Source organism: Typopeltis vanoorti, chromosome 9 (assembly GCF_054136105.1).
Source record: "Typopeltis vanoorti isolate ZY-2024b chromosome 9, IOZ_Tvanoo_1.0, whole genome shotgun sequence".
Lineage (NCBI taxonomy): Eukaryota > Metazoa > Arthropoda > Arachnida > Uropygi > Thelyphonidae > Typopeltis > Typopeltis vanoorti.
Window position 1 is genome coordinate 69511761 of NC_143557.1, and position 19140 is coordinate 69530900.

Consider the following 19140-nt stretch of genomic DNA (forward strand, 5'->3'; position numbering starts at 1 on the left):
AATACAATGGACTGTTTGTAAGGGAAGATCTGTGAGTAGCTGTAATATATTGATACTCTTGTGCTAGGGATATATACAACTGTGTGAAGGAAAGAAAAAGTGTTTGTCTCAATTATGTATAACACTGTGTTGTATAATAGAGCAGTGTATGATAGTGTGTGATATTTAATAGAGTGTAATAATCAGGATTTAGGTAAGCTAGGAAGGATAGCCATAACTAATTACTTGTCAAATATGTACTTACATTTTTTTGGTTAAAATAAATGACTTGTTAAACAACACTCGGATCTGAGTCTTGCTAATGCACTGTCTCGAAAAAAATTACGAACCTGTGTGCTGATAGGATATTGCCACAAGTAGCTTAAGTGTTAAGTAGGATGAATAGAAGTTTCAGTTATAGTTAGGAGCCCTTGTATTGCCCATATTCCAAAACTTCAATCCCTCATTCTCGGAAATTCAGTCGAAAAAATAAATTTGCCAGGCTAAAGAGCTTAAGGGACTGAATAAGTCACAGACGTATGGCTGGCAGCAATTGAAATTAGAGCCAGTCATGTTTACGACAAGGATTAAGGCAAGGCAGAAAAGGAGGGAGGGGGGGGGGATGTCAATTCAGCGTAAGTTAGTGAGTTAGAAATATAAAGGAAAAGCATTAGCTCTAGGTAGCATAGATTTGTATGTACAATAATTGAGGTAAAATTAAAATAAAGACAAATTTTACAAATGATGCAGCCGACACAGATATAAAAGAAGTAGCCTTAATTGTTACAATATCAATGCTCTATATAAATAAAGAACATCTGTCAGCTTCCTAAAAGGTGAAAGATAGGGTGTGTGTAGAATGTTCATTGTTATAGCAGTTATCTTGCAATTGACATATGTGGTAAAGTAAACTGAATTTTCCTCCAAGAACTTGGCTTCTGGGATTAAAGTTTTTCTTAGACAGAATTATGGATCTGGACGAAGATCACATCTGTGGCAATAATGCACAAAAACTTCCTTCTGCAGTGAAAATCAGAACCCATTTTAAAAAACATTCAATGGCTTGCTGTAGCTGTATTTCTATGGCTCTCATATTACATGAATGATAGAATAGCATCATTTACAGCTGGAGGAAGTTATTCAGCTGTTTGCAAAAAGCTTGACACTTAAAACTGAACCTTGTGGGACTCCCTTCTCTTAAGTCTAAGATCAGAAGAAAGCAGTACACAAACAGATTTAGAAGGCATCTTTAATGAAGGTTCCAGCCAGACTAGATCAGTACTAGAATAATATTTGCAGAAACCAGATTGTGTTCTGGAAATAAACTATTCTGACTGTTTTTCTCTCCAGAAACCATGAAAAGCTGAGAGTTAACCTTCACCCCCCCCCCTCACACACACACAGAATCTTACCCAAATAGCTGGTCAAAGCTTGTTGAATTGGATTTAAACGGTATTCATGTGAACAAGATAAGAAAATAATTATTTATTAACTTAAAAGCTAATATTTCGCTGGTATTATATCCAGCATCTTCAGAGCACGCAGACAAAGTTTGTTACAAATGCGAGACAACCACAATTCAGTGTAACAGTGGAGCTAGTATAAGTAATTGCAGCGTGCAACACAAGACTCAAGTCCTAATATGGTGCCATCTGAAAAGATATCTAGCGTACTTAACAAATGCGCACTGTATTTAAACCTTATGTGAAATTGGCAACTCTCATCCATTCACCTAAGGACAGATTCACTCCTTTATCACATTCAGGAGTCTATGAAGTGCCTTGTTCTTGTCATCGAGCCTAGTACGGACAGATAGGAAGAACTGTGGACATCCGCCTCAGTGAACACAAAAAACATATCCGGCACTTTCGTTGTGGCAAGTCAGGTCTGGCAGACCATGCTTTGGATACCCCAGCACACAGGATCAATTGAAAAAAAACAAAAGTACTGCACAGAAGCTTCTACAAGTCAGAGAGGTTGTTCCTGGAATCAACAGAAGCCTTAAAACTCCAAACCTTAACAAGTATGGCTGTATAAATCTACCAAAGATTTGGGAGACAGTCACCCTAAGACCAAATTAATATTTATTTTTTTATTTTTTTTTTCTTTCAAACTTTGGACTACTATTTTTCAAAAGTTTCAAGGACTACTATTTGGACTACTATATTTTTTTCAAAACTTTGGACTATTGTTCTTTTTTTTTTTTTTAAATAACTTAGATGGCACTACATTAGGACTTGAGTCTTGTGTTGCACGCTGCAATTACTTATACTATCCCCACTATTACACTGAATTGTGGTTGTCTCGCATTTGTAACAAACTTTGTTTGTGTGCTCTGAAGATGCTGGATATAATACCAGCGAAATATTAGCTAATAAATAAAGTTAATAAATTAGTTATTTATTAACTTTATTAGTTAAAACTAATAAAGTTAATAAATAGTTATTTTCTTATCAATCTGTGTTCGCATCAATACCGTTTAAATCCAATTCAACATGTGTGACGAACACATAAGCCTATCCACACGTTTAATTACAATAGCTTATTGAGGATTTTGGATCTTCTCTGACTTAGGAAAGGCTTTTGCCAAGTATCCAGAAACCCATTCTCACAGAAGATTCTGTTGAAAAGGTGTGCACCAGTTGGGGAGGAAGGGGGAGTGGGGACATTTAAGCAAGGTAACTTTATTTTGTGAATGGCCTGTTAAAGAAAACAATGTTTTCCTGCTTGAATTTTTGGGCAAGGAATTTGAGGATGGGATAAGAAGATAATGCTGATGTTTTAACAAGAATCTCCCAGAGTGTGTTGGTAATTACCATCAGGTCAACAACTGTGCAGTGGGTAGCATATCTTCCTTTCCTCTTCCTGATTTTATTCCATACTTCTTTGCTTTTGGTTGATCTTGTTATAAAAGATATATATTAGATCCAGAATTTTTTCTGGCTCTGCAGATGAATGCATCTTATTCAGGCTTGAGCAAGTTTGAAAGCAATGAGGTTTGTTGTTGTGGGATATCTGCAGAAGATACTCCATGCTTTCTTCTGAGATTCACTGGCTACTGTGCAAACATTCCTCCATGGCTTAAGAAAATGTGGAAACTGACTAGATGTTTTAGGAACTGCAGTTGTTGCAGCTGGTCTAATAAACTCTGTCACGTGGTTCACTCCATCACTGACAGGGCTGTCACAGAACTGAATTCTGCTAAAGCAAAGAAGGTAGGTGGGCCCAGTCATCTCACTTAATTTTCCATCGTGATATCTGATGTAGCACATGGAAGGATATCATATCACAAGGGAAACGGTCATTCCATATATATGTTGTGTTGTCTTCAGTTTCCCCACTTGAACAGTGGGAAGAGGGAGGGTGAGCAGACAGTTAAATCAACGGCAGTTAATGTTCAGATAGGCATGTGGAGGGTGTTGCATCCAGTGTTAAAGAGGGAGAATTGTCAAACATAAAAGGCATGTTCAAAAAAAGAAAAAATTTTGCTATAAAAACTTTATTGCTCATTTTACAGCATTTTAAGCACTGTCCACTTCAAAGTAGTCCCCCTCTACTGCTAATACACTGTTCCCATTGTTGGAATGCTTCCTGGAACTCACTTTCTGTGATGGCATGCAGTTCTCTTATTGCATTTTCCTGAATCTCCTCTATGGTTTGGAAATGATATCCTTTCAAAGTGGTTATTGAAAGGATATCATTTAAAGTTTGGAAAACAGGAAAAAGTCTGCTGGGGCTAAATCCAGAGAATAGGAGGGGATGGGGCACAACAGATGTTTGATGTTTTTCCATATAACTGCAGGTGAGGAGTGACACATAAGCTGGTGCATTGTCGTAGTGCAACATCCAAGCCTGGTTTCCCCCACAATTCGGGCCTCTTCGTGCACACAGCATCCCTCAAATGTGCTAAAACTTCCTGGTACAACTCTTTGTTTACCATCTGACCACATGGTACAAATTCATAATGGACAATGCCTTTCCAATCAAAAAACACAACCAACATCACCGTTCTGCCCTTTATAAAATGCTTAAACAACTCGTAGAACTGCGTTTGGCTCATACAGTCCTCCCCGTATGCTTGATTAACCAATTGAAATGTCTCTGTAAAATATTTACTAAGTTCGCAGCAAAATTTCACACAAAAGTTGTTTAAGCTCTTTCATTAATCCAGCAAACAGCTTGTGCATGTGCTCACTTCAGCGGATGTAACTCGATGACTTATGCTCATAGCAGAATGGGGGAAAATGGCAGTTTCTTGTCAAAACCTGCCACTAGATGTGCTCATTAGCCATAGTGAGTCTCTGTGCCAGTCAGCATGTTATTTTAAAAAGTTTGGTCTTTCCTCATATACTCAACTCTTCCTCTGATGTTTGTGCAGGAACTATCCCATAGAGTTGTGTCCATTTAAATCTTCCATTAAAAATAAGGGGATGGTAACTGCAGTACGACATCATGATCATCTTGATAAATATCTGTTGCAGGAGGAAGGTGAATGCAGCATACTCTTATAAGAGCTTTGACCAAGAGTTGGATGGCAACTGCTTCTACAGTGGTACTAAGTGGGACTTGCTGGAAGAGAGATGTGATTGAGCACTAGGATGTGACTCCCCTGTGGGTAGGTCTTGTCCATGTGCATGATATTTATGTTTTGTAATGTTGGATTGTCACAGGCTTCAAGTATGTTTGCTGCATGCAGAAGCATGTTAAACTAACATGTTGTATAAACTATACAACAATTCCATTGGTGGTACCATCTGGCTTCCTATTACAAGATTTTGTTTACATTAGCGTTGGGTCCCACCCCCTTTTTGGAGAATTGTGGATGGCCAGTGTCCATTTCTTTTTCATCATGAAAAATATCCAAAACATCAAACTGGACTCCCCCTAGGGTACTAGGTATATTAATTGTTTATTTTCCTGTGATGGGAGCAGAGGTATCATGCTATTAAATGTCTTCTTTGGTTCTCTAGGGTGAATGTCTCCCTTTTTTTTTTTTTTTAATTAACAGGATATTTTCATGCAGTGGGAACATTTTTGGCATGTCCTCAGGAGTGAAACCATATTGGTTTTGCTCTTTGATTCCCTCTAAGGAGATAATGAACAAGTCAATTCAGGGATGTTGTAATTGTGAGAAGGCAGGAATGACATGTGTCAATGCCCCTACTGACACTTTCATTATTGTTGTCTTTTTGGCATAAGTTTTCCAAGGTTTAACAGTTTTCTGCTACTATTATTAGTAACAGATATTGCTGCTATTTTTGTGGTATACTGCCTTTTCACTTCCTAAGTGATGCACAATTCCGTTTTTATTTTTTTGGATCACCTTTTCAGTCTTCCAACTCTGGCATACTCAAGAGTACTGTATGGTCTTCTTCAGTTACAGCATTTCAGTGGTTTGCTCTTAGTCTGTATTCTCATGATTTTTAGAGGCATACATTGGGCAAAACAGCAACAGAATCACTCCAGGCAGATTGGTTAAACAATCTGTTTAACCAATCTGCCTGGAGTGAGAAAATGACCATCTTTTTTGACATTTAATGCAATGCAAAGGGTTTGGTATATATCAAGCCTTACTGGGCAGCTGAGATAACAAGCTTTGACAGATGTTATTCGTTTTAATATGTTGAAGGTAAGGATGATGTCCTTGGTAGGAACCAGGTGCCTATCACTACGTATACAGATTCTTCTCAGGCTGTCACTCCTTGATCTTTCAGTTCAGAGCAGATTTCATTGTAAGCATCGAACAGGTCCCATTCTGATAATACACCTCTAGAAAAGTTAAAGGTTTTTGTGTGTGCATGTGTGTGAGAGAGAGAGGGGAGTAACCACGATTCTCTTCTTCTTCTTCTTCTGCAGCTTCTCCCACTTAAGTGGGGTCACTGTTTGTTATGAGTCTCCTCCACACCTTCCTGTCTTGGGCTGTCACCACATCCAAGTTCTTCATCTTCAAGTCCTCTTCTACCAGCTCCCTCCATCTCTTCTTTGGCCGCCCACGCTTCCGCCTTCCTTGCACATCCATCTGCATGACCCTTCTTCCCACATATTCGTCCTCCCTCCTCATCACATGACCAAACCATCTCAACCTTGCCTCCTGTATTTTCGCTCCTAAGTTCGTAACTTTCACTGTTCCCCTGACATAGTCATTTCTCAGATGATCCTTTCTGGTCACACCGCACATCCACCTAAGCATTCTCATCTCTGCTACTTCCATCCTGCTGATGTTATTTTTCCTCAGGGCCACAGTTTCTATAGCATATGTCATAGCTGGCCTCACTACTGTCCTATAAATTTTGCCTTTCAGATTGATCGGCACCCTCTTATCACATAACACTCCAGCCATCTCCCTCCAGTTCCTCCAACCTGCTTGTATCCTGCATCCCACTTCCTTCTCACCTCCTCCATCTTCTTCCACTGTCGAACCTAAGTATCTAAAGTCTCTCACCTTCCTGATGACATTTCCTTCCAGCTCCAGGTCTGTCTCCTGGCCACCGCCCACTGCGCAACACATATACTCTGTCTTACTTCTGCTCAGTCTCATACCTCTCTCTTCCAGTACTTTTCTCCATCTTTCCAGTTTAGTTTCCGCTTCTTCTCTTGTATCTACACACAGCAAGATGTCATCTGCATACAACATTGTCCAAGGTGCATCTTCTCTCACCTCCTCCATCACAATATTAAACAGAAACGGACTTAATGCTGACCCTTGATGCAAGCCAACTGTTACTTGAAAACTTTCTGTCTGTCCCAAACAGGTCCGAACACTTGTCTTCACATTTCTGTACATTTCCTGCACCAACCTGACATATTTCTCCGGCACCTTCTTCTCCCTCAGACACCTCCAGACTTCTTGCCTTGGCACTCTATCGTATGCTTTCTCCAGATCAATAAATACCAGATGTAGCTCCCTTTGTTTCTCTCGATATTTTTCCATCATCTGTCGTAACCCAAAGATAGCATCTGTTGTTGATCTACCAGGCATGAAGCCAAATTGTTCCTTTGCAATCTCCACCTCCTCCCTCAATCTACCATCAAGAACCCTTTCTAGGATCTTCATTGTGTGGGACATCAACTTTATTCCTCTGTAATTTTTACAGTCTTGTGCATCCCCTTTACCCTTGTAGATGGGAACAAGAGTACTCTCCCTCCATTCCTCGGGTATATTTTCCTGTTGGCAAACTTTCATGAACAGGTCCCACAGCAGGTCAATTCCCTCTTCCCCCAGTGCCTTCCATGCCTCCACTGGAATTTCTGTCGGGGCCCACCGCTTTTCCATTCCTCATCCTCTTCATGGCCTCCGTCACTTCCATTCTACTGATGTTCTGCACCATCCCCTCAGAAGGCTGCCCATCTCCTCTGTGAGTCCTTGCATTTTCCTCATTCAGAAGTCCCTCAAAGTATATTTTCCATCTGTTTCTTATGTCCACATCCCTCCATAATACTCTTCCTTCAGCATCTTTGATCTGCCTCACATGTAAGATGTCCTTAGCTGCTTTATTTCTACATTTCGCTAGTTGGTAAATTTTTCTCTGTCCTTCCTTTGTTTCTAATTGATCATACAGATCTTGATATGCCATGGCCTTCGCCTGTGCCACAACTCTCTTGGCTTCTTGCTTTCTCTCTTTGTACACCTCTCTGTCCTCTTCCACTCTTGACTCATCCCACTTCTGCTTTGCCTTCCTCTTAGCTGTCACTGCCACTTGTACATCATTATTCCACCACCAACCCTCCTTCTGCTCTCTAATCTTTCCAGATGTCTCACCAAGCACCTCGATTGCACAGCTCAGGATTACTTTTGAATTATGTTTCCACCAATCTTGTACACTTTCCAGTCCATCCGAAATCCTCTCTAACACTCTCTCCCTAAAACGATTCCTCACACTCTCTTCTTTTAAGCGAAACCCCTTCATCCCATGGCAACCAGAAGTTCTTATCTTCGATCTTAATTTAAAGTCTGCGCACAGCAGTCGGTGTTGTTGTGCTACTTGATCTGTTGGAATTACCTTACAATTTGTCACAACCTTAAGATGTTTTCTTCTAGTCAAAATGTAGTCAATTTGTGAGCTGTTGTTACCACTTCTAAATGTTATCAAATGTTCTTCCCTCTTGAAGAAAAACGAGTTCACAATTGCCAGATCAAACGCTACTGCAAAGTCCACAACCCTCTCTCCTTCCTGGTTCATCATTCCCACTCCGTGGCCACCATGCACCCTTTCACAGTCTCTATTCTGTCTTCCTATGTGCCCGTTCAAGTCTCCTCCGACAATCACCATCTCATTTTCTTCCAATTCCCTCATTTCTTCATCTAACACGTTCCAGAACTCATCTTTTTCCTCTGCTGTACAACCAACTTGCGGGGCATATACACATAATACGACCACCCACTCTTCTCCAAGACCCAATTTCATTCACATGATCCTGTCGTTTCTTCTACCCACGTCCAGTACTTCACCCTTCATTCTGCCACACACCACAATTCCTACACCATTTCTTCCCTCGTTATTCGCTCCAGAGTAGAACAATTTATATCCATCTCCCAGTTCCTTTGCCTTTCCCCCTTTCCACCTTGTCTCCTGCACACATAAAATGTCCAACTTCCTCTTCCTCATCATGTCTGCCACCTCTCTTCCCCTTCCAGTCATGCTTCCAACATTCAGTGTTCCCACTCGCAACATCCTCTCCACCTGCTGGGCTCGCTTCTTTAACCGCACCCGCCCTTGATGCGGTAGCCCTCGTCCACTTCTCACAGCTGTAGGGTGATGGGGCTGCGCGTCGCTTAAGGGGTACGCCCTAGCCCTTATATCATTTTCTCTTAGACTCATAATCATAGTTTGAGTTGGCACTGAAGTTTTACGACCGGATGCCCTTCCTGACATCAACCCTCGCATTTATCCGGTTCCCCGGATAAATGCGAGGGTTGATGGTAACATAATTCCCAATTATGTCAATTGTGTCACTGTTATTGCTTCAATAAGAATTTGCCTAATACAGTTTCTTTACAGATTTTGGAGATCCTGTTAATCTTCTGAACCTTTTTGGATGAAGATTGACATTTTCCAAGAGGATGTTCCCCTGTTGAATGCAGAAGGAAAGTGGCATATTTTTTCAGCTTCTATTTTTTTTTGCTTATTTTGGTTTTCTATTGGTACTTCTATGCTTTCTTTCTGAACATAGTTGGGGTTTGTTGTGAGCCTTGATAAGCAAGAGGATGAAAAATTATTCATTCTCAAGAGTTTGATTCAGCGCCAAAGCTCTCTAACCACCACAGAGCCACACATGAATGTCCAGTCTCAGGCAAGGAATGACTATGCTCAGGAGTGGAAAGCCAGAGTTACACTAGCAGTTTGGCTATTTGAGGAAATGAATCCCAACATGGAAAGACTTATTAAATTACACAAAATGATGCAAGCTAAAACTGCTTGCTAACAGAAGCCTACTGTTACCTCATCTCCTGAAGATGAGCCTAGACCTCCCACAAGTTATGAATCTAGAGGACTATCCTCAGAATGCTTTGTTGCATTTCCTGTATTTGGAATTCGTTGTCGATTACCTAATCTCTCCTAATTGTCCAATTTAATAAATCAGTTACTTTGAACAATTACTCTTGGTTCATGTGTTTCGATGTGAATGTTTTACTGGTAAGTGCACAGAAGGACTGTACACTCATTTTTCATTATTTCTTACAGTACAGTATGTACATAGAAAGTTTGCTATAATTTGTACATTCTATTACTTCTCTATAGACAGAGTAAAATTAGTTAAAAATATAACAAATCAGACCTACACAATTTAGCATTTAGGCATATCAATCGTTAATATTGATTCATATAGTGATTTTCAAATAATGAAAGAATCACTGGAATGGAACCCCATTGTAAGTTGGGGAATGAATGTAGTAGTCTAAGGTTAGGTAGATTGTGGTTGAGTCACTAGCTGGACAAATAAAAAGTATTGTTTTATGCAAAACAGGATTCCAAAGTTTTTTGGAAGACAAGGATATCATATCAAATAAGATATGTCTTGTGTGATATGGCCTGTTAAACTGAGCATTTTCAAAGATAAGAGAGAAGAAGAGAACAAAGACAACTGTGTTTTTGGAAACATTGAAGATCACTAGGCTATGGCCACTGAAAGATGGTATGGAAATCAGTGTTTAGGTGTGAACAGGTGATCTCAATGTTTGAACAAGCAAGGTTTATTGTATGAGTAGGAGGAATGGAGAATGCTATAATCAACAGAAGTGTGAAAAGTTTGATATCAGTGAGGAAGAGGAAGCATGAAACAACATGCACCCTGAAGAACACTACATTAATAAAAAAATCTGAAGAAAGGACACTGTCCAAGACAGTACAAAGTGAATGATCCAAGAGAAACCTAACAAAGGGTGGAAAGGCAGACCATAAGATAGTGATTTTCTGAGAAGCCCAATGCCAAATTTACATTATGTGAACAAAATTTATATCATAGTACATGTTCAGAGATGGGTAATGTTAATTAGGAGATCTGTGGATCTTGCATGGTGAAATCCATATTGGTGATAACAGATTAGTTAACAGTTTTCAGGTGGTGAAGAAGATGACCTTTTCTATTACTTTAAATAATGCAGATGTGAGAGAAATAGGTCATAGTTTGATGATAAAAATAGAAGATGCAGAAGCTGCACCCCAACAGCATTGCTGCTATTGATGTGAGGAGTGGTTTCTAAATTTAGTGCTTTCAAACTTGGACACAGCAATGTTTGTGATTGTTTTGCAAGTGTTGCTGGCTTCAGTGTAGATTATAAATAAGCTAAAGCTTTTGTCTCAAGCTGCTTACATTATGACACCCCCCCCTAAAAAAACCACAACAAAAAAGCAAAATTGGCATAACACTGTATTTGGAAAACCATGAATATTGAACAAGAATTTTGAACAGAGTGGAGGAATAAGGGCCTTCTTCCAACATGGATAATTTCTGTAACATAACTATCTGAATCTGAAGAACAGAAACAGTGGTCTGACACCCTTGAAATGAAAAGGGAGAATCTCAGAGATCTTCCTACCTGGTACTGTTGTGCCAAAGGGTAAAAGATTATGTGAATGGCTGGGGAAAGGGCATTCCACTAGAGATGAAACTTGTATGAGATTATGATCTGATTTACCAAGAGGAGAAGTCATCTGAATAATACTTAGAAAGAAAAACCGGTTAAAAAAAATTCATAGCACTGGATAAGTGGAGGTGATTGTCAGATTACTCGTTGGTAATAAAAAAAAAATTACTTTACGTCATTACTTACAGCAGATACTTCAGCTTCTCTTTCAGCTTGGCCAATGGAACTGGAAAAAAGATTGTGAATATATAAAGTCACCAAGGAAGCCGACTTCATTATTAGGGTAGTTTGAAAGTAAAAAACTAAAAACAGATAAATGATACATAATGAAACAAAGAAATCTTAAGTCACAGAAGATTTTCAAAAAAGAGATTCAAGATTAGGCATCTTCTGGCAAGGAATATCCGACTGTATGCACAAGCACATTCCATGTGACAGAACAATTCATGAAGAGTGTTGTTTTGACAGTGAAGATGGATCAGGTTATGGCGACAGTAATCTGTAGGTGATGGTGAACATAATTTAAACTGGTATTTATGCTATCAATGTTGGTAAAGTGTTTTTTTTTTTTTATTGATTTTTTTTGGAATTTTACTACTATGACAATATCTGAGTTTACTGTCAGGTTAGTGTTCAAGAATTGTAAAGGAAAAGCACATACATTAGTGAGCCTAAAGGCAGAGATTAGCACAGCTTATGAATGAAATGTGAATAAGATCAGCTTCTTCAGTTGACAAAAACAGTGATTAACATTAAGTCTCTGTCCAATTAGGAAGCTGATTTATTCACACCATGCCCCCCTTAGGATGACTAATGTAGGCTAGCTATATATCAATTATGTTCATTCCATCTCTGTAACTGACCAAAAGTTGACTGCTGAAGTTTTCAGGTTATTTTTTATACTAATGGTACCCACTACATCTCTTTAGTTCATTATGATTTCAAGTAAATGATATTAACTTAAGCTAATGTAGCATCATCATCAAATTCCTGCCATGTACCCTCAAGGAGTGTACAGGATATGATAGTAATACATGAAAAAAATTACATCATCACTAACTTCCTATCTACAATTTTCCTCCAAATCAGTCTGTTACTTGTCAAGACTCCAACATTATCAGATCTTATATTTCCATCGTCTAAGGCACTTTGTACTGTATCAATCCACCTATATCTTGGTCTTCCTCTGGGTCGTTTTGCTGCCAACCTGGCAGAGAACACTCTTTCTTCACCCATTCTGTTTAAGTGACCATACCACCTGAGATTAGCTCTGCTAACACATTCCTGGATGCTGACAATGTCAAGTTCTTTCCTAATATTCTCGTTTTTAATATGTTGCCATTGATGCCATCTGTTCACGCCTCTAATCTTTCTCAGGACTCTCATATCTGCGGTCTCTAGTCTTTGGTCAAGTGTTTTACTTCTGATCCAGCTCTCAGATCCATAAGTTAAAACCGATTCGAACACGGTCTTGTATACAGCTAATTTAGTGTTCCGACTAATTTCTCTCTCATTCCATATGAATTTATTCAGTTGACTTCCTACTGTAAAAACAATCATATTAAAAATTCTGAATATTTTTACGTATTAATTATGCTTGTTAGTTTTGTTTTCATACACGCAGTGTCTGCACTTGTGATGTGCTCGTTATGAAAATGTTATATTAGAAGTCACATGTAAAGAAGTAAAAAAAATTGATATACTTACTAAACTGAATATTTGTGTTACTTATAAGAAAGTTTGTTGTGGTTTAAAAATGTTGAATTTTGTGTTTTGTGAAAGACTTTCTCTTAGCGCTAATGGATACAGCGAGTCAGCCATTTTTATTGCAGTGCGTAGTTTCTGACTTTTGTGGAGTGCGCATGCTCCCGGAGAGGATTTGATGTGTGATTGACAGCTGACAAGGAAAGCGTTGCGTATCCAAGTAACAGTTGTAAACAAGAGAGCATTCGGAAGTTTTTTAGAACACTGGCCAGTAAATATTCAAGTTGGAAGGAACTTGATTTTTTTTGTGTGTGGCAGTCAGAAGAAATTTTATAGTGTATTCTGAAAAAGGAATAGTGGAAATAATAGGTTTCAAGGAGGAATAAGTAATGAATAGAGGGAACTTGATTTTTTTGTGTGTGGCAGTCAGAAGAAATTTTATAGTGTATTCCGAAAAAGGAATAGTGGAAATAATAGGTTTCAAGGAGGAATAAGTAATGAATAAAAGGAAATCTTGAAACTAAGTTTTTAAAGTGGAAAAAGTTAAGACTGTCATTTAATATTGTGAATGAAAGGAGAACTTGTAGCTTGCATTCTAAAGTGAATGTTTTTCTTAGAGAAAATATTGATAAGGAAGTTCTATAAGTATTAAGGATGCCTGAAAGTGAATGTTTAGAAAATATATTGATTAAGAAGATTTTTAGGTATTAAGGATGCCTGATCTGATGAGTATTGCTACCAAAAGGAACAAGATTTAGTCAAGAAGACTTTTATGTGTGTTACATTGATTGATGAAAAGGATCCTGAAAGTGAAGTACAGAGCTGTATAACTTCTGGAAAAGAGCCTTAACAGAAAGAGAAAAAGACTATGAACATTTTTTTTGTGATTGTGAAAGAAAAAGTGTTTAGTCTTAAGAGTAAGTTTATATATTTTAAATAAGGCCTTGGATCCATATAATCTGTAGTTATAGTTATGTATTATTGCTAGAAGTGTATATATATTGTTTTAGTTTCATTAAATGTGTTTATTTTGTACTTGGTATTGAGTCAATGATTAGTTGGATTCTGAAAGAGATAGTTAAAGTCATTGCACCAATTGGAGTGAACTTTTGTGCAATACAATAACATATAGGGACACTCAGAGTCAAAATAAAAATAATTGTTAGTAAAAGAATTTTATAATAAATCACCTCATAAGTATATAGTATAATTATTAAAGGCACAGCCGGTAGACAAAATAGTTAATATAATATATATATAAAAAAAGGAGGGAATATAAAATATAAAATATATATATAAAAAATAACACTACCATACCATCTTTGTTGATTCTGTTGTCTATTTCTATATTGAATTTACCATCTTCACTAAAAATCGTGCCTAAGTAGCTGAAATGTTTTACTTGTTTCACGGGTTCTCCATTCACAACACAGTTGACATTTTCAATGATTCTGCCTATTTTCATTGTCTTTGTCTTTTTATTGCTGACCTTCATACCATATCTATTACAACAATTATTCAATTTAGTCAGACAATCTTGCAGACTTGTAGCGGATTTATTTAGAAGTATAACGTCATCCGCACAAAGCAAAGAGCTAACATTAACATCTCCAATTTTGATATCATGTTTAATACCACTTTCCTTCATAATGTGATCCATATAGATAATGAATAACAGAGGGGATAATGTACATCCTTGTCTCACACCAGATTTAACATTAAACCATCTTCCTGTACTCCCTTCAATTCTAACTGCTGACTTACAACTCAAATAAAGACTAAGTATTGCTTGATATAATGCCCCATTGACACCATAGAACTGTAGCATATCGAATGGCTTCTCTCTTGGCACCTTGTCATATGCCTTTTCCAAATCGACAAAACTTTAAATACAGATCTTTGTTATATTCCCATGCTTTCTCGTATATATATATCAGATCTTCACTTTACGACTATTTGTCGTAAAGTGAAGATCTGATCCTGACAGCCTCTATTTGGCCTGAAACCAGCTTGTTCTTCCACAATGTTCTTTCACCCAGCTTTTCTTCCACAATGTAGCATTTCAAAATTTAAACGTCAATTCTGGATTTTCATTTTTATAATTTCACTCATCTAGTTTTTCTTCTTCCTTATGTCTCACATTATTTTTTGCATTTGTACTTTTCATGTTGTCAGTTGCAAGCTTTATGGCTCATAAATCTAAGTATGGCCCCTGCCAATCCTTTGTATTCTTTGTCAATGTACAATTTCCCACCATTTCCTTTGTTTCTGACCTCAGCATGGCTTTCTCCTTTTCTAAATTTATTACTCTTTTTAGTAGATATAAAATATTAGGTATTTATTAGCTCCCCCCCCCCTCCCTCAAAAGTACTGCATGCTGAAAGTGTCAGTCAAAATTCTGCATAATGCTTTACCTTGACTTTTCTCTCCCCCCACTCAATTTTTTCCTCTTCACTTTGTTATTGTTAATAAAATGTTTTCATCTGTCCTTACAGTTAAATTACAACATGAACCTAATTTAGTTTCTGTCAATGAAACATCAAAAGCAAAGATAGTGTTTTTTAAACTGAAATCATACTAAATTATACGAAATTACTGTATAATACAAAAATATCCTGCAATGTGGAATATGACATATGTCAGGAAATTCAGTTTGCTATTGTGAAAGTTTTTGTTTTTACAGTATGCAAGAGCTTAAAATAGCATTGGTCCTATAGGACTTAGGTCAGGATCTTAGTGTAGTTCATCATAGCACATCACTACATCTCCTCTAGGGTGTCTACTGTTATTTTGAAAACTGACAATAAGAAGCTGACAATAAGAAGACTAGAGGAAATTTTTCTAAGCCTTTTTTCGACCGGTTCCCGAGTTAGTCGATCTCTGGCACGGGCAAGCAGGTTTTTCCTCCCGGAAACTCGGGTTTTTCATCCTGTAAACTCAAGAAAATCGACCGTAGAACCCACATTATTTCAGACATTAAATATATTGTGTTAGGGTAAGGGACCACGAGATGGCGGCACATTTGAGCCGTCTCTCTTCACTGAGTACCGCTTAATTAGTGATAGCCTTGGGCCATCTATCTCCGATTGGTACCAGTGGAGATTGAACTGCCCACTCAGTCTCCAAAAGTTAGATAGGGCTAAATGGCCTCGCCTACTCCCCGTATACGGGGAATAAAAAGGCGTTAGCTGAGCTGAGCAATAAGAAGCTAGTAATAATGTAAACATAATCATGTAATATCACAGTATCTTGTATGACTCTTCAGGATACACATCAAGAATTTGATGAAATATGCTTAGAGCTGATCAGACTGAATAGTTCATCACGTAATATCTCTCATATTCCTGATAGCTCTAACACTTTAGGAATGGGTAGTATCTTGCCTACTTTTTCACCTTACAGATGTAATGTGCTATTAAGATTTTATCTATACCAGATTTTCACTACTCTGGATATCAGTAATAGATATTTATATATAGTGCATCTTTTCACATTAATGTTATAGCAAGAAGTTTGGAAACAACCATTATATTTTCCATAAGCAGGCTCTTTTAGGTTTGTTATTTGATAAATAACATTTAAATTCTTAAATTATAAAACAACAAAATAAAATAATAAATAACTAAAAATAAATGAAACATTTTTGAGATATGTACATCGTTCCATGTGCACACGCAGCTACAATAAAATCTTATATATTTCTTAATGACATACCCTTTCCACTTCTTCATCATCCAAAGAGCCTAAAGCTTCTGTTTTTGCTCTCATAAACTGTCCAATAGAAATTTTAACATTTTTAGCATCTTCATCAGCTATGTCAGACCACCAAGATGGTCGTGTAATTTCCTGGGGATCATTTGGAAATGCCCAACTATTTCCTAAGCTAGCCATTGTCATATCAGATGTGATGTCAACAGACTATAATATAAACATGTATTTTATTAACTTCTGAATAAAATTTATAATCAAAGCAAGATAATAAACAATTTAACTGAAAAATGTGTCAACCGACTACAATTTTTACTTGTTACTTGCTTGCCCATGTAGCATTTAAACAAAATTGTAACATAACAAACACCCTATTATGAAAAAGATTTAAGATACAATCAACAGCCTAATTTTTCAATACCAAGTGCTACACAAAAGTTCCTAGACTAACTGAAAAACAAAGTTGGGCATAACTTATCATTGTTGTACCCATCAAAGTAATTACCAGAAATCAAGCATCTCTGTTTTGATGGAAAAACTTACAATAGTCTTTCTTTGAGATCACATTTAGCATTGCTTGCTGTGACTCAGTCTGAACCTCTGAAATCTGCCCTTTGATGCAATTTCATTGCAGGGAATGAAATGTTGGAGGGACTATGATGTTCTTGGCTGAAATCTGTCAGAATGAGACACCAAATAAAGCAACCAGTTCTGCATGTTCCACTTCTCTGGTCATTTTTAAAAGATATTTTTTCTCAAATCCCTTAGGACAATAAGTAATATTGTTATTTGACATTCAGACTTGAAAGAATGAATTTCTGATTTACTATTACTTCAAAATCAGAGTAAACAATCATGTTCTTAAATAAAACTCAAACAGATCTTATTTCTACAGCTAAACTCTACCATGCACACAATTAGTGGGACACTGAGAAGCATTCCTCTCTCCTGGCTGCCAGTCCTATCTAACATTGCTCCACCAAATATATGGAGAAGACAAGCCTCGATTAAAGAATTTAATAAAGTAATGAGCAACCCACTTCAGCCCCTGCACCAGACCCTCATAAATCCACCTAGTCTTCGTCTAAAATCAAGAAACCCTTTCTGGTCCATGGACGAACTCTCTTCAGCTGCCTTACCGTCAACAACTGACATGTGGAGAGAACATTGATCAAACAATCTTCCAACAAATGACTTCCTGGTTGAAGATCCCAGTGCTCTGCAGCCTGATTTTGCTCTTCCTAGTATGATTGGTTATTTATCAACAGGATCAGAACTAACGTACTACATAAATGGAGACTGTCAGACCACCCTTATTGTGACTGCTCCCCCATGGCCCAGATGATCACTCGTATTGTGAATGACTGCCCAAGGCACCAATTTCATGGTGGTGGCCTCCAGGACATCCATGAGGTGACGGATGAGGCCCTGGATTGGCTTTCTAGACTGGACATTGACCTATAGCTGCTTTGTATTCCTTTTGCCATAAGAATAAATAAATAAATTGAAAAGTTGACAGTATGCAATACACAACTGAGCAATTAAGTTCCAGTGATATAAATAATGATCTGGGTATATGTTTATGATACCCCCCCCCTCCAATAAATGAATTATGATGTACAGCACATTAATACCAGGTGGGCTAAAGGCTAAACAATCTAAGAGCTGATCTACAGCCCACACATGAAACTATTTTTTTTTTTTAAATATTTTACACCTCAAAATAAACTGAGTAGTCATACACTAGGCAATAAAAATGATCTACCACCGAAAGATATTTATATACATCTACGCCACAGCAATATTTGTCCCTGCTCCTCCCAGTTTGCAGGTCAAAAAGTAGAAAAAACATCTACTCAGCCAACAGCTAATAATGTGGGAACACTGCAAGCACAAATAGCATTAACTCAGTGGATTAACACAAAGAAGCAATATACCACAACTAACAGAAATAATTATGATTTGCATGCTATAATGACAGCCCAAAGACCTCAAATTGGCTCTACCTGTGGTTAGTCCATAAACTGGAATAGCACTTCACACCTATAAAAAAAAAATTTATTTGATAGTGTAAGACATAAAATGACATTACACACACTATTTTTACATGGTCTGCAAATGTATTCATGTTATTTCTCTTGAAATTAACATTTTTCTTCTCTATAATTCAATATTTTGAATAATATTTTCTAAAACTAAAAACACAACTTTCTCATAGTGTAGTATTCTAAAACCTTTCTGAAGACATTTTCTTTCCTCTTCATCTGGCATGGCTCCTTATTGGCTATAAATACAATTAAACTTCCAAAATTCAAAATATTTAACTTTAAAAAAAAAAAAAAAACTTCCAACAATTGCATAGTTTTATGAAGCACTGATTAATGGCAGAAAAAACTTTTTTTTGCCATTCATGTGATAAAGTAAAAACTGCAGTCATTTTCATCTTCACACTTCCCTATGCACACATTAGCAAACAATCATGGATTACAATTGCTCCTCTAAGTTGCTATGCTTATTGTACTTCTTAAGTTATTTTTTTTTTCTTCCCATCTGTCTCCCTTTCACACACTTCAATGGCTTATCAAAATGAATATGAAGCAGATGTGGAAAACTAGTCAATTAGTAAGAGGCCAGAATTAAAAATGTGTAAAATTTATACTTTA

The 19140-nt window shown here is 37.3% G+C and overlaps 1 protein-coding gene across 1 annotated transcript in view; it reads right to left on the reverse strand.

The window, feature by feature from the left end:
• LOC150103130 (uncharacterized) overlaps nt 1–19140 on the reverse strand; it is a 607032-nt gene that overhangs the window by 369012 nt on the left and 218880 nt on the right. Inside the window, exon 13 of the mRNA XM_090397550.1 lies at nt 16484–16687. Coding sequence (XP_090253676.1) covers nt 16484–16687 — 204 coding nt within the window. The remainder of the gene's footprint in view (nt 1–16483; nt 16688–19140) is intronic.